At 52.0% G+C, this 15,547-nt stretch overlaps 5 protein-coding genes across 5 annotated transcripts; 2 read left to right on the forward strand and 3 right to left on the reverse strand.

The window, feature by feature from the left end:
* Positions 1-292: 292 nt before the first annotated feature.
* ASPACDRAFT_36070 (threonine/serine dehydratase) lies at positions 293-1,503 on the forward strand (the record flags this gene model as incomplete). The annotated part of the gene is made up of 2 exons (XM_020200172.1): positions 293-629; positions 707-1,503. The coding sequence occupies 2 exons, from the start codon at positions 293-295 to the stop codon at positions 1,501-1,503; spliced, it is 1,134 nt and encodes a 377-aa protein (XP_020051709.1).
* Positions 1,504-1,576: 73 nt separating this feature from the next.
* ASPACDRAFT_1379 (uncharacterized protein) lies at positions 1,577-5,212 on the reverse strand (the record flags this gene model as incomplete). Its single annotated transcript, XM_020197131.1, has 6 exons — positions 1,577-2,818; positions 2,911-2,959; positions 3,332-3,567; positions 3,626-3,751; positions 4,070-4,848; positions 4,936-5,212. Coding segments are annotated over 6 exons (2,709 nt in total), but the record flags the coding sequence as incomplete, so codon positions are not given.
* A 476-nt stretch (positions 5,213-5,688) lies between these two features.
* Positions 5,689-6,429, forward strand: ASPACDRAFT_1860051 (cytochrome c oxidase subunit VIIa; the record flags this gene model as incomplete). Its single annotated transcript, XM_020197723.1, has 4 exons — positions 5,689-5,748; positions 5,914-5,956; positions 6,229-6,264; positions 6,350-6,429. Exons 1-4 carry the CDS (start codon positions 5,719-5,721, stop codon positions 6,427-6,429), a joined length of 189 nt encoding a protein of 62 aa, XP_020051711.1. The 5' UTR covers positions 5,689-5,718.
* Positions 6,430-6,914: 485 nt separating this feature from the next.
* Positions 6,915-8,332, reverse strand: ASPACDRAFT_126667 (NEDD8-conjugating protein UBC12). Its single transcript, XM_020196967.1, has 4 exons — positions 8,281-8,332; positions 7,988-8,177; positions 7,822-7,912; positions 6,915-7,713 (listed from the first exon to the last, which is right to left on the reverse strand). The coding sequence occupies exons 2-4, from the start codon at positions 8,006-8,008 to the stop codon at positions 7,271-7,273; spliced, it is 555 nt and encodes a 184-aa protein (XP_020051712.1). The 5' UTR covers positions 8,009-8,177; positions 8,281-8,332; the 3' UTR covers positions 6,915-7,270.
* Positions 8,333-8,783: 451 nt separating this feature from the next.
* Positions 8,784-11,847, reverse strand: chsG (chitin synthase class III; the record flags this gene model as incomplete). The annotated part of the gene is made up of 6 exons (XM_020200180.1): positions 8,784-8,921; positions 8,988-9,820; positions 9,876-10,722; positions 10,772-11,133; positions 11,199-11,679; positions 11,755-11,847. 6 exons carry the CDS (start codon positions 11,845-11,847, stop codon positions 8,784-8,786), a joined length of 2,754 nt encoding a protein of 917 aa, XP_020051713.1.
* Positions 11,848-15,547: the final 3,700 nt, after the last annotated feature.

Genomic DNA, 15,547 nt, shown 5'->3' on the forward strand with positions numbered 1-15,547 from the left:
GTACCATCTTGCTACGAGTAGATAACCGGCCGCTGCTGGAGCTTCCTATCAAGATGTATGACTCATACTGTGTGTCCTGCAGCTCAGGACTCCGTGCATGTACGTACGGTCCCTCCCGGAGTGGCGGGGAATTGAATTCACTGCGGATATCAGGTGTCTACGCTTAATTGCGCCATTATCTCCGGAGACTCGCTCATTCCACCGGGCACCTCAACCCTTTTATCTTACCAAAAGCTGACAGGGCAAATTGACTAGAGTCGTTCTTCAAACCAAATCTCACTGAAAAATTATCATGTCCGATCCCAAAGTCTTAGTTCAATCCCTCACTCCGTCCGCTGTGCAGGATGCCTATTCCCTTATCCAGCCGTACGTGCACCGCACGCCTCTCCTCACCAACCAAACCCTCAACAACATCGCTTCAACTCCACAATCCCCGGAAGCTTTGAACGGGACCCCTTTCGAAGGACAATCGCCCGCCAACCCCAAAATTCGATTCTTCTTCAAATGTGAGAACTTCCAGCGGATTGGCGCCTTCAAGGCCCGAGGCGCGTTCCACGCCTTGCTGCGACTTATCGAAGAGCGGGGTCAAGAGGAAGTACAAAAGCGCGGGGTGATCACGCATAGCTCAGGTATGTCAAGCATCACTGACTGACTCCTCAGAACTCAAGCCACACATATCATGCTAATACCAGCTTGCACTCTACAGGGAACCATGCCCAAGCCCTTGCTCTGGCCGCCTCCACCCTCTCAGTCCCCGCCTACATCATTATGCCCAGCATCAGCACACCGTCGAAAATCGCGGGAACGCGCTCCCATGGCGCAGAGATTATCTTCAGTGGGTCGACGAGTGTGGAGCGGGAGGCTGTCGTCGAAGAAGTGCAGGCAAGGACGGGGGCAATCTTGGTACCACCGTACGATGATTTCAACATTATCTGCGGGCAGGGAACAACAGCCCTGGAGCTGGAGAAGCAATACAAAAAGCTTGTTACAGAGAAGCCGCATTTGAGCGTTCACCAGGAACTTCCGGTGCTCGATGCTGTGATCACACCGGTCGGTGGCGGTGGTCTCAATGCTGGTGTTGCAACCTTCTTCTCTGATAAGACGACCAAGGTGTTTGGTGCCGAGCCTAGCTTCGAGGGTGCAGATGACTGCCGGCGCGGTCTTGCGGCCGGGAAACGCGTTCCAGCAGTGTCGACCTTAACGATTGCGGACGGACTGCGCACTCCTGTTGGTCTCTTAAACTGGGAGGTGATTTCAGATAAGAACAAGGTGGCCGGTGCTTTTGCCGTGACAGAGGAGCAGATCAAGGCCGCGATGAGGTTGGTTTTGGAACGTATGAAGGCTGTTGTTGAACCGAGTGCCGTTGTGGGGTTGGCGGTTTGTCTGTATAATGAGGAATTCCGACGTCTCGTGGAGAAGGAAGCTCCCAACGGTTGGGATGTGGGCATTGTCTTCAGCGGAGGCAACACAACTGTCGAAGCGATTGCCAAGCTGTATAGCTGAGTGCTGTGCATATATGAGAGCAGCGTCATCTGCACATTGCGTGAATACCCACTTAGAGAATTTATCGGAATTGCACTCCATCTCTACCAATCCGAAAGAAAAACATTCCTCCATCTAGTGCCTCAACACCCTCGAGCCATCTCCGCGGCCAGTCTTCACGTCCCCACATATTCACCCATCCAGAGAATCGGCCACGCATGAGTATCTCCTGCCGCTTGGCCGCATTCTCTTCAGCCTCCTGCAAGCCCATCGCAGCAGGAAACGGCCGAACCGGATCACGCTGGACAACCACTCGTAATACAGGGAAAGTCCGCCACGGTGCTGGAAGAGCCGATCGGAACGACGGCCTCCGGAAGGCAGGCGCATCAGAAGGGTTATAAAGGTCATATGGTCCAGAGGGTCGGTATCCATGTGAATGACGGCTTGGTGTTGTATGTGGAGCAGCAGTAGTGGTAAAGACAACTGCACAGCCAAATACGCGCTGCAGTCGCTTCAACTCCCTCACCAACTCCGTGTACATGTCGAACAGATAGAAGCTCTGTTTCTGGCGGCGATCGTTCTCAATGTCTGCAGCCGGACGCCCTATTTGTTCGACGCGAGTTATCTCATCTTGTAACTTATCCTGCCAGTAGAAAGCATTGGCACTGTCCAGGATCAGCAGCTGGAGTGCTCGAGAGCTGGATACATGGCGGGCGAGATCTAGGAGGTAAGTATCCAACCGCTGGAGTGTGGCAAGAAGGGCCGACGAAGACTGGGGCTGGAAGACATGGACATGTCTCAAGCAAGACACGGTCATCCTCTCCATTTCCTCGTCAAGTCGACTCATATCCTGTGCTCCGCATTTGACCTTAACAATGCCGCAAAGGACAGAACGCAGTCGCTCGGCATCGAAGCGTCCATCGGTGTCCATGAAGACCACCGCCGAGTCATGCCCTCCTATCTTAAAGCCGTTAATCTCGGCCGGCAGAACAGCGAGAGCAGTGATATAGTATAGCAAATTAGTCTTTCCTGCTGCAGAAGACGTGCTAGATATCTCCAAGACGGGTTCTGCATGGCTCGTATAGGCAGGCACCGTGATACCGGCAGGATGAGTATTGGCAGTTATCCCAGGTGGATCATGTGCAAGTTCATCGTCAGGATCATGCTCTGGGTCGAGCTGAAGTACTTCCTGTGCAGCATCTGCTCCAGACTGTCCCGACGGAACGGGTGCAGTAAAAATACCCAAGAGTTTGTCGAGCTCGTCGACCCCCAAGCGAGGCTTCAGGATATCGCTTCCGATACATTCTTGGTATAGTTCTCTGAGATTATGCAAGAGCTATAACGATCAGTCAGTTTCTTGAAATAGAGCGCGAAGCTTGACGTTGACCATCAGCACGCATCAAGATATGTATATGATGCAATACCGACCTCGTCCAGCCTCTCCTCATGCACTTCCGTCAGTAATCTTTCTCCAAAGCTAGCCGCCATATTTGACGCCCAAGCACCTGCAGTTACTCAAGGAGTTCCCGAGATCGTGTAGCATAGCATCTGGCTACTGTCCGTTCCGACCTTGGAAGGTGGTGAAATCAGTGACAGCAATCCACCAGCTCCGTCGCGCGCCGGAAAGCCTTCCGCTCCCCTCACCTTTCCACTTTCCCAACTCTCCTCCTCCGCTTCCTCCGCTTCCTCCGCATTTCGCTCCGAATACTCTACCAGTATCAATACGAATCAATCGTTGAATCAACCGAATCGCAAACCCAATATCACCCATCAGCTCCGCGGATTCTGACATCATCGCATCAATTCGATCAAGGTTCTCCTACCACATCAACCTCAAAGACCATGGCACCCCTCGTCCCCGTCTTCCACGCCGAGACCCTCCCCGAGCACGTCAACATCTCGACCAAGAACTTTCAAGAGAAGCGTCGCAAGGGCGGCCCCGTCGAGCTGGAGAAATGCCAGCTGCTGGAGATGGTACAATACTCGTGTAATCCTCCTCAAGGCGGGATCCCCAAGCCTGGTGTCATCGTTTGTCAACCGGTTGTGCGCCTGTTTCGAAGGTAAGAATTTTACTTTACTTTCTTTCTCTTCCTTTTCTTGATCACAAAAAGACGCCCTAAAAGGCCAGTGCTGCTTATTTCACCATCGCTGCTGAGATTTCTGACGCTACCTTACCACATAAGATGCGCCGGAGGATTGACCGTTGAGACGACCGCATGGGAACCGATGAGACTTCAGAAGGAGGAGGAAGAGCGGAAACGCGGCGCCGCTGCAGAGCAGGTCGTGAAGGCATGAAATGTACGATGAACACTGGGTTGCATTTGCTAGCATTATATGCGGCGTTGGAGTGTGGAAGTTATGGCGTTACTTGGGTGAAAGATTATGTTGGTGCTCACTGATTAGCCAAACATTTTGAATTTGATTTCAAAACTCTACTCCATGGGTATCTTCACTGTGATCATGCAAGGTTAAAAAAAAAGAGAAGGAAAACAAGGTGAAACGCCCCCCATGACGCCCGTGCATGCTGCCATTGCACACCCACCCATCATATACAACCACACCCATCGCCTCCCCATCAAGTGCTCACCCAGCTGTCCACCCGGGAAGCTCTATCATGGGCCTCCTTCTTCACGCCAGATTGCTTATCCTCTGCTGCTCTCCGCGCCCCCGACGACGGCACTCGCCGCCAAAACTCCCGCTCGCAATTGATGATAGGTGGCAACTCAATGCTTAACGCGAGCTTGGACCGAACCGGCTTGACCTCCGTATCCAACCCAGCTCCTGAATCAATTTCCATGGGCGCCGCCGCACCCGGCACCGTGGCGGTCCGCTGCATCCGTTTCGCCAGCCCCCTTACAGTCTTCTCAAACATACTATCCATCGTCTCTGCGCGCCGGCCCCAGGGTTTCTTCTCGCGCGCCGAGGACCCAAACTGGTTGTCCTTGAAGGCCGCCCGCGCCAGCTTGCGCAGTGCCTCCTCTCCATGCCGGCCATCCTCAGTAGCGCGTTCGCGAATCTTCCGAGCGTCCTGCTCGCGTTCTGTGAAGACTGCCGTATGGCGGTAGGTGTGTTTGCTGGGGAAGGCGGGGAAGTGTTTCGGGATGTAGGAGCTTCGGACGCGGTCGTCCTCGCCGCTGAGCTGTGGCCCAAAGGATGGGAGGGTCTTGAAAGAGTCTTCTTCTGGCGGGGGAGTGGGCTGAGGGGTCGGGATGGGGTCGAGGTTGGGATGAGGTTGAACGTGTGGGAGGAGGTCGGTGTACGGGACAGAGTGACGGCGTAGGGCGTCGTCAAAATCATGAGGAATGGGCTGAGTGCGTCGGCTCGATAGCATGGATTGTCGCACGTAGGATGCGACGCTCAAGACATCTAAATACGGGCCGCTGTGTCAACATCGTGTCACGGATTCTGGTTTTGTACTTTATCCATATAAGACCAGGAGCAATGCCCACATACACTCTTCAGTCACCCTGCGAAAAGCGTCCAGCGCGGCAGGGTCTGCGAGTTCGAACCCGCATGTTCGTAAATATTGACTGATGGACCGGTTTAAAAGCTGGTCAACGCAAGCGTCGTCGACGATGGCGGGTTCCGGTAGAGCTGGGTTAACGGGGCTCTGCAGGCGGTGATGGTGGTGGTAGTGACGCTTGATGCGCTTTGCGCCAGGAGGATCCAGTCCATCTTCAGGCGAGGAGGAAGAGGCGGAGCGCTTGATGGTTGGTTCTGACTCGACCATGGCGCCGTTGGGATGGTCATGATGGAGAGAGCTGAGGAAGCAGAGAAGCCGGGCGGGAAACACGCCCGCCGCAACTGGCGATCACGTGTACGGCATCGCAGGCACAAAGCGTGACACCTGAGGCAGGAACAATCACCGTCACCTTAGACCACCCTCACCAAGCTGTGATTGAGCGTTCATTTTGTGCATACTGCCAGTACGCCAGCCAAGTAGAAAAAGCTTTGAATTCTAGCATCAAGTAGTCACACAATGTAATACTTTACACTTGTATCTTAATCATGTGGTAGTACTAAGGATTTCTCTACACAGTAGATCAACCCAACCGTCAGGCCACTCACAGCGGTCGCTTACTACACCCCGGCCCGGGAAAGCTTCACCTCCAACTTCCGACTTTCACTTCGACATCACCGCTGCTACTTTCTTCTCCTCCACTTCCCCACCACCACCACCACCACCACCTACTCCTCCTCCAGATCTCCGGGTACAATTGCATCCAATTGATCACAATGGCTGCCACCATCCGTCCTATCACCGGCGTATGTGTTTCCCTTGCTCTCAATCTCAATTCCAACCAGCCAACCATCAGAACCCGATCATCCCACACCCCATGCCATGATGCCATGCCATGCCATGCCAATGGCACAGCCCCTACATCACGCTCCCCGCAAGATCATCAGGACTAACAGCTTTCAAACAAACAGATGCTCCGCCGCACTCTGGTTCTCGACCTGAGCACCGCCTTCGGTGAGTCCTCATTACGCCTGCCTGCTTGCCTGCTTGTCGCGAGTCAGCTAGTCAATCGCACATTCGAACCTCACGCAACAACCTCATAATCCATCCCATAACCCACACACCCAATCTTGAAATGCCCACACGACCTGCGCTTGAAGGTCTCCCCACTACCTTCATCCCACCGCGCCAGTCCCCGGCCCCGTCCATCCTGATCCGCGCAAACCCAAGCCAATTATACAACCTCTTAAGAAACCCAAAACTGACCACCGATCTCTCGAATGCAGGCTTCGGCACCACCTTCGGCTACCTCTGGTGGTACGGTACGTACAATCGCTTCCTCTGAACTCACCCCAAGGCAGTGACATGCCCATCTGCAAGCTCTCAAAGCTAACAACCCGAAACCAGGCTACCACCTTCCCCGCGTCCGCGCCCGTGACAACTACTACACCCGCCTGGAGGCTGAGCGTGCCGCCCAGCAGGCCTAGATCGACTTGTGATTCCTGTTCCGGGTACTGGCACTGTCGAGCCGTGTGGTACTATGTTGAATTAGTCTCAATCAAGCATTTATCTCTCTTGTCTATTTAGTCCAATCTCGATTCGATCCGATCTGGCTTCGTTCTGTGTCTGTACCTGTACCAGTATCATCCACTGCACGGGTCACTGTCCGGTTGTGTCGGCATGAGACATTCTCTGTGGTGTTTTGTGGTTGACTAGATTTAGATATCCGGAGGCAAGGTAGTGGTTTGCGTGTGCAGGCGGTTTTGATTCCTCTCTACTCATAGAGTCTGAGCAAGCCAGAGCAATTTAGTACTCACTGTGCTGGTTTTATCTATTACCAGTTTGTCGATTGCAAGTCGAAGGGGCGTTGAATGTAAGCCCCCAGTAAGTGATAAGCCATGACTCACAATGCATCCGTCTTACTGGGTTTATGATAAGACGAGTACACCGAACTTGAGTAACCAATCCATAGGATGCTGGTCTGAGAGTTGCACAATCATCTCTGAGCCTTTTAGAGACCAGGCGAGGATTGACTTCACCTTATTCCTAGTATCAACCAACGCGGAGAACAAAAAGACACAGGCTAGATCATCTCTTTCATAACAGTAACAGTACAACAGCAGCGGAAGTAAAAGCAGAAACAGGAGCAGGGAATCTATCCAGTCGCTAATAAATAATTCAAATGAACAAATGCAATGATCACACCTTCTTACCCTTCGCGTCACCCTCCACCCTCACACCCAGATAGAATCACCCCAGCACACCAATCACCCACAACCTCATTCCCCATTCATGCCCCCCTCCCCCCTCCCCAAAAAAGGAACTCTCCTAACGAAGGACATCATCGAACTTCACTCCCCTGACCATACCTCCCTGCATCGCCCCCCTGACATTCCTCTTGAACCCCTCCCGGTTGCCCCTCAGATCCTCCGCCGCATCCTTGTTGAGTGGATCCGAGGCATTCGGCTCGAGGAACAAAAACTGCAGTCCGACAATCACCGCATTCAGGTTCAGGACCGGCTTCCAGTCCTCCCGCAGAATGTTCAAGCACACATTGCCCTCCAGGTCGATATTCGGGTGGTAGATCTTCTGCGTACATTTCACCTTCGGCGGGTCGTGCGGGAAGTTCTGGTTCACGCTGAAGCTGAAATGGAAGTGGCCGCCCTTGTACATGCCTTCATCGGGGGAGATCACGAGAACGAAGTTGAGGATGTCATCGGGGTTCGGGAAGGTCATTTTCATGGTGGAGCCGAGGGTGAGTTCTTGCAGGTCTAAATTTTGTGATTTGGATTCTGGATTAGTGGTCGGGTGGTGGCAGAGATGGGATGGGAGGGTTGGTAAGAGGACTGGGGAAGGGGACAAGGAGGGGAGGGCCTTACCTCTCTGAACACGCAACTGAGCAGCGGTGACCTTCTTCTTCTTCTTGCCGGCAGCACCTTCGGCATTTTCAGCTTGTTGCTGTTGTTGCTTCTGCACCGAGTCAATCAGGGTTAGTATGAGGTGGTATCATCCAAGGTGTAAAGAAGAGAGAAGACGGGGGCATACCATCGACCATATTTTCAACATCTTGACGTCCTAGGTTCTCGACAACCACGCAGACTTTAGAAGTGAGCTTGTCCAGGTGAGATGGATGCGCAAGGGTGGGAGTATCAGAGCGAGGTAAGCTTCAACTCTGGTGTCGTGGTGTATGTCGGTAGGTCGAGTCCGAAGATGCAGAGGGGAAAGCTGCGGGGTCCTCCTCAGGTAAGCGATGGAAGAATTTGCCACAATCAGACAGAAAAGAAAGCGCCCTCTACAAGACACCAGACCCCGTCCTTGAATGCAAAGAGCGAACTCACCCAGACAACGCCTATAACAATAAAATCTCTTCCAAACCTTCCCAGGCAAGAGGCAGAAGCAGAGGCGGAGGCGGAGAGCGGAGGAGAGCGGCGGCCTGACGCCATCTCCTCCATTGTGGCACTACTGTTCCTTCTGCCTTTCCCTGCCGCCTTCGATCACCGCCTGCACTGACCAAATCTACTAGACATCATCTCATGCTCATGCTCTAACAAGCAATACGGGACAGTAATCATTTGATTCTTAACGCTAGGTATTGTCTACAAACATCGCAAATGCCTGCAGTCGTTCGGAATGTGCAATCCAATCAAAAGAGAAAAGAAAAGCGAAAGAAAACCGAACCCACGCACCACTCACTCATTCTCACACGACGAGAAACAAGCATCATATGTAGAATACAAAATTGCAACAAAAATGTGCCAAGAATAACTCCGTGAGGTTCCTGCCTGCCATGCGTGCCGCAAGCCACCTCTCCTTGCCAGCTTTTTCATTAATACTCTTTCCTCTACCGCCGGGCGAAGCAGCACATCACTCCCGTCTTACCCAAGAACCAGCAGGCTCCGATGAAACGGAAGAGGGCCACAACGGCGTTCGACCACAACAGCGCCTGGAAGAAACGCGATGTCCGGGTGGTAGCAGAGTTCTGCAAGAATATGTCAGTGGCAAGTTCATCTTCATCTCCCAGACGCAACAGACACAGATTACATACCGTGAAGCCGAACTTATCCACGCCGTCGCTAGTGATACAGACCGCAAGCAGCGCATTACTGAAGATCCAAAACGTCACCAGGCGGGTACGGAAACTCTTGTATGAGTCATCCAAGCTCTTCTCCTCCTTCTCAACCGGCGGCACATAAGGCGTCAATGCCCGTTTCACAGTAGCCTCGAACTGGCTGTCAATATCGGCCTGCGGCTTGTCGATTTCTTCAATCACGGCCTCCTTACCATCGTTCTCCTTGGTCGTTTTGGCAGAAGGGAGTGCATCAGCCTTGTCCGAACCCTTGGTACCCCAGGACACATCGTGCCAATTGCTGAAGGCATAGACATTCAGGATGTTGATGTACGACGACTGCACGGCCATATACGCAGGGAACGAGGTGAACATGTGCCACGGGTCCATATACATGAACGAGGCCACAAAGTACAGACCGAAAGTGGCAGCAAGGGCGATGATGATGATACCGGCACCCGTGGAACCAAAGAACGACCCAAGAAAGGCTCCCACACCGTGAGACGTATCGAAATCCATCGGAGCACTCCCGCTGAAAGCGCGGACGACCAGGTAGAGTGCGTCAACAACAACGTATAGCTGGATGATACCGAATACCACAAACGACGCAAGGTAGGAGAACTTGGAACCCTTAGGTCGGTTACCAAGGGCGAGAATGAACTGCAACAGCAAGAAACCGAGATATGCGTATTTGACAAGAGTGTTGATGATGGGTGTCGCCGTAGTACCGAAGGGGAAACCGGTGTTGCCGTTGCTTTGACTGGGGGTCCCGACAAGGTCCATGATGACGGACGTTGTAAGCCAGTAAGAGGCTAAGAGGCACAAAGTCAGAACAGGAGGGTTAGAATAATGGAGGAACCCACTTACCCAAAGAGAACCAGGTCAAGATCGTCGAGAACACGTTATAAAGCATCTGAATGTGAAGGAAAAACATGCGAATGATGTTGTGTCCACTCTTGTACATGCGTCCGAAGTGCATCAAAGAGTAAATACCGGCGGCGAAAGAACCGTTCAACCACCGACGACGCTGAGAAATGAATTCCGGAGCACCTTCAGGCACATCGGTTTCGGCTTTCGAGGCCTTGACATAGGACAGGTGCCATTTAGAGCCTGCCTTGGCGACCAACTCGAAACACAGGATACGATCTTCGGCCAAGAACATGTTCTTTTTGAAAATGTTCATACCCTCGATACCCTTCTTACCCAGCTGCTTGGAAAGGGTGTGATCACCGTGGAAATATTGCTCAAGAGGACGACCCATGATTGCGCGGAATCTGTAAGCCGAGAAAGCACCGGGCAACACAGAGACATAGCCGAAGGAACTTTCCAGAGGCTTATCCAGAATGTTACTGATCTTATACTCGAAGTTCTGGGCTGCGACCAGCGGGTTGATCAGGTTCTTCCAGCCCTTACCCAACATGGCGTGGATTTCACCGCAAGCGCCTCCCAAATCCTTGTCGTTATAGAAAGCCTCCCACAAGGCGAGAAGGGACTTGGGACCTGGCTTGGTACCGGCATCGAGCAGAATGCAGATCTCCGGGTTGAGGATGCGGCCGAAAGCGTTGAAGAGCCAACGATGCGAGTTGATCTTCTTGCTGTTCTTCTGCTTCAAGCAGAACATCATTTGCACTGGAGGGAGAGTGCTGGGACCATCATCGGTAGGCCGAATCAGCTGCTGGTTGGGAGTCACGGAAAGCTGCGTCGTATACTCGAACTATGGACCATTAGCGCTGCCTGCGATGCTCGTCTCATATTGCACGTACGATGTGAGCCACCGTCTCCTTGCCATCAACGTCACGCTTCATGACACCATCTTGGTAGACACCGACCGTGGCCAGCACATCCAACACATCTTTGTCGCAAGGGTCGATACCGTCGAAGACCAATGCAACCACAATCTTCTGCCAGGCAGGGCCTCCCTTGTTCCAAAACTCCGACTTCTTCAGGTTCACAATATCCCGGATGTTCTGCATAACACCGTGCAAAGTCCGGGCTGTGAGGGTCTTGTCTTCGTTGTAATAGGTGATGGCGATGAGCAATTCGGTGTGTCTGTTGTACATGGCGGGACGAAGATTGTAACCGTTGTGGAGGGTGAATTCGTTGGGATCACAAGTCGCCGCGGTATCTACAAATCCCAAACGTCTGGTTAGCCACCGAATAGCGCAATAGTAAGGGCTGAGTTGCACTCACATCGCATATGCGTGAATTCCTCGCTACCACCCTCGAGGTCGTTTCTGTACTTGGCTTGGATGGCGTTCTGAATAGCGCTAGGAACGGGATAGTCCACACTCAAGACTGAGCCCTGCACCAGCTTGACCTTTCTAGTCGCATACCGGCGCAAATTGCCACCACCACCACCGCCCCCTCCGTTGGGGGCCTGGCGCTGGCGCCAGGCTTCTGTCGACGAAGTCTCACTGCGTGCATAGGGGGAAGCGACGCGGCCAGGAACACCAAAGGCAGCAGCCGGGGTCTCTCCCGACTGTGCGGAGTACACAGAGGCACCGCCGCTGTAGGGGTCATGATAGGCGGCCTCTGGTGCATATGTTTCGGTCAAGCTATAACCCGAAGTTGGCCGCTGAGGAGACAGCCCACGCTGCTGCGGGTCGTCAAAGGGACCTGTGAATGGGCCTTGTTGGTTTGCTAACAACCCGTGGGATGCTTCCTCTTCGTACTACATATGATCGAACGTTAGCTCCGCGATTGACAAGGGTGTGATGTTGGCGTCCAACCGAGGATCGAGACTTACGTTGTTACCATGACCGATGTCTTGGAGTTGATGACCAGCAGCGCCTTCATCGTAGCCCGGAGGCGAGTGATTGCCACCGCTCTGGTAGGCCATTGTTAATGATAGAAGATTAGACGGTTGTACGTGTGAGATGGACTCGGAAACTCAAGTAAGCCCCAAATGCGAACAGAACGCAAGGACAATCGTTACGAAGGACAATGCGGGACAACGAGAAGGGGGTATCGAGGAAACAAGGAGCAAGGAATGCGCCGATGTGGAACGTCAGACCAGACAAAGGGAGTCGTTAATCGATGCAGGCCAACGGCTCCGACCGAAGAGCGGTAGGGAGCGGGGATTTCAAGTCGCTGGGGAGAATTCCGAATGCGCAGGAGGATAGCAAGATGATTTAAACCGACTGCGATGCTAGGCGTGAGGAGAGAAATGCGCGGGCGACAGCAGGAACGTGGAACAAGCCGCCAGGGCTGACTGAACTCACTCGCGGGCGTAGCTTAGCGTAGCGTAGCGGTCAGTGATTTGATTGTGTGTTGTGTTGTATTGTTATTGTTGTTGCTGATAGTGGTGTTGTCCCGAGGAAGGACGACGGGGCAACCAAGACTTTCCCAAAACGAAGGTGAGAGGGGGTGGGAAAGCAAGTAAGAAATCAATTTACGTAGTTTCGTGAGGGAAAAGGAAGAGGAGGGGATAGAGAAGATGGATGGAAAGAGTAGGAGGGAGGAAAGGAGGAGAAGGAAGGGGAAAAAAAGAAACCAAGTTGGTGTCTCAGCAGGCACAGTTCAGGTTCAGTGGGGAGAAGGAGGAAGTGAAGTAAGAAAGGAAGAAAGAAAAAAGGAAATTGGAAAAAAAAGAGACAGCTTTCCTTTCATGGAATGGGAGAGGTGTGTATTTCTTTTTTGGGGCAGGGCGTTTGGTTACTTCTGGGAGGGTGGAGTATGTAAGAATAGCTGAAGTGGTGGCAGTGGCAGTTGGATTCCTAACCAGAAGGCTGGGTGGTTTGCCAGGTGCACTGTACCTTTAGTATGTATGTATGTACATCATCCCCAGCCTTAGATTCTCCTGGGTGAATATTCGCTACATTCATTGTTCTATGACTGCTGCTCACTGGCTTACTCATTTACTTACTGACTTAGTTGCTTACTGCTGAATTCTCTACCATTACTCAATTTACAACCTTCAGAGTCGTGGTGGTGTTGATCGTTTGAATAATTATTGTTGTGGTGGTGCCCGCCGTAGGTGTGGTGGTGGTGAGGTGCCAGTCAGTGTAGTGAGTGCTGTTTGACAATTTCCTCTTTCGTCATCGTCATCCTCCTCCCCCTCCCCACCACTACAACTGCATTAAAGATCGATGGGCTCTGGTCATTGCCATTCACCAACAATTTCTCTATGTAATTTTCCTTCCCCTTCTAACTTCTTGACAAGACACTCTTTCACCTCCCTTTCCCTGAGAGATGCGTGGTGGGTGCGTGGATGACAGGCCAGTCTCATCAATTGCTCCGCACATCACTTGCTGTTATCCGTACATTAAGTGATTTAAAATTATCAAGGGTCCGAACCCTGATTATGGGCCAGTGGGTTTTTTGGACCCTGCTCTTTCCCTGGTGCTCTTGGAGGGGGTCTGTGTAATGTAGATTACATTACCATTTGGTGGCGGTCACGTATTGTCCCACCGAGCCCTTTCTTCCCCCTCCCTTTCCCTACACCACACCTCGACCCGACGTCGGGTGGTTGAAAAGAATAGAAGAACAACGAACACAAATCGATCATTCTCTTTCATCACCCGGCATGGCGTCTTTGTTCCGCTACAGAGGGAAATGAACAAGGTCAGGTACAAGCTCATAGCAAAAACGTGCTGGGGATTATGGCCAGCAATTGGTGGGATGGTACCTGGTGGCTATTTGGTAGTCTTGCTATCAAGCATGACGGAGTATGGGAGAGTGTGAAGGAAAAAGACCTGCATTCATTCTCCATCCCTCGCCAGCATACCTACCACACGATGTTAGCCACACAGGTAATAGACAATGATTAGACATCTATGGTAGCTTACCGGTATGTAGTCAATCTTTCCAACCCTCCCAGCCTCTATTCAGTTGGGAACCCCCCACCCTCTCCGTTTCGAGTTGACATCCACCCTATATCCCAAACTTGCCCCCTCCCCCTCCCCAGCCCCGAGCTGTGGCTTGCTGCTGCTGTCTTGCTGCTGGCTGTGCTTACCTACCACCCTGCGCCCGGGTCACCGCAGTAACAACGACTCATGGGATAGATGAAATGCCGTACGTAAAATACCAACGCTTGCCTCTCGTATCCGGTAACGCTTGGTTTCATCCATACAACGATCGTTTCAGGGGGCCGGGAAGAGAGGCCGCCCTTTGGACCACTGCGCCCAAATATAGTAGCCTTGTGGGGGCTCCACTTCGAACTTGCAGCTGATGCAGTGGTTGGAGTGGGCGAGGGAAAAACCAGAGCGTCCTTCTCCGACCCGTGTAAAACGGCGGTTGGTCATTGAGAAAAATCCTTAATTCCCGCCAAGGGATCACAACCCAGCCTTGGTCATGCTCAATCGTCACTCTTCAATGGTCAGCCCGCTGTTTCAAAGCGGCTGGGGGAGGGAGGAGGGGGAGGAGGCAGTGGATGGTGCCCTTGGCTGAATATTAGCTAATATCTCTTAGGACTTGTCGCTCACTTACTGTACTGAGTAATCAAATGCTCTTCTCATTTTCTCCAACTCACAAGGAGAGGAAAAAAAGTGTGATTCGAGCTGATCTGATATTGAAATGGATTCTCGTCTTCTCTTTCCTCCAAAACCTGAGGGGTTTCAATCCATACTTCGATTACTTTTTAGCAGTACCCTTTCCCCTGCATTCCCGGTCGGCATTCGAATACTATCGTTGATTGGTTGGCTTGGCTGCATACCGCAGTGGTGGAGTACTCCGGACCCTTTATCGACTCTGCACTGCACTCACCTGTGCTGGATTTTGTACCTGCAGGAATTATATGTGACTATTTGCCATATTCTACAGCCATGGAGAGGTCGTTGCAAATCACCCCGCGACAGAAAAGCAAGCAAGTGGAACATCTAGTTCAGCAGCTCAACTAGTCACCATTCAATCACACAACCCTTGCAAATTTGAGGAATTTCCCGTCCACACCTAACTATTTTTGCCACCTCTAATACAATCATGTATACCGCCGTAGTCTGTCAATGGTATCCGATGTCGAATATAATCTAACTCACAAAGAGAATCTGTCCCGTCCAAGACATTCAATACAAAAGGAGAAGTACGCTGTCGATCATTGTCCCTGAGGTTATAGCCAAGAATTATAACCACCACTAGCTTCGCGGTCCCGTGTTCCAGGTTAATGGTCTTAGTTGACAGGTCCGGTGGATATCGAATTTGGTTCTCCGTGCGCTTGATACCTACATAGTACATGTTGAACGACAGTACGTAAAACCGGAGTAATCGTAATGGATCTTCATCATTTCATGCAGATATTGAAAAGGAGGCGAACTATCCTCCCTAGGAAAGTACGGTATTCTTCGAGAAAATAGGAGGTGAAAGTGGAACGAACTATCACCACCATACCTCCACAATCTTCTCTTTTCTTACATGTACCATGACTAGTGACTTGGACGGTGCATGGCAGCATTGAATGTTTATGAGATGTGTCAGTAAGACTTTAATAGTCAACTATGGAGGCCTGGCTAACCGCGATCGGCACATGGTAATTTCTCCAACCAAGTTCTTGGCCCTGTCTGTACTACGAGTATCACTTGACATCCTTTCGTGGTGCAGGTCTG

Source organism: Aspergillus aculeatus, assembly GCF_001890905.1.
Source record: "Aspergillus aculeatus ATCC 16872 unplaced genomic scaffold ASPACscaffold_20, whole genome shotgun sequence".
Lineage (NCBI taxonomy): Eukaryota > Fungi > Ascomycota > Eurotiomycetes > Eurotiales > Aspergillaceae > Aspergillus > Aspergillus aculeatus.

What these genes read in the sequence shown, in the direction of transcription:
- ASPACDRAFT_126667 (XM_020196967.1), bottom strand. Translation starts at nt 8,008, where the DNA reads ATGTTGAAAATATGGTCGATG. An exon ending in TGTTGAAAATATGGTCGATG is followed by an intron (nt 7,913 to 7,987) that starts GTATGCCCCCGT and finishes GACTCGGTGCAG; the next exon opens with AAGCAACAACAGCAACAAGC. An exon ending in TCAGTTGCGTGTTCAGAGAG is followed by an intron (nt 7,714 to 7,821) that starts GTAAGGCCCTCC and finishes CACAAAATTTAG; the next exon opens with ACCTGCAAGAACTCACCCTC.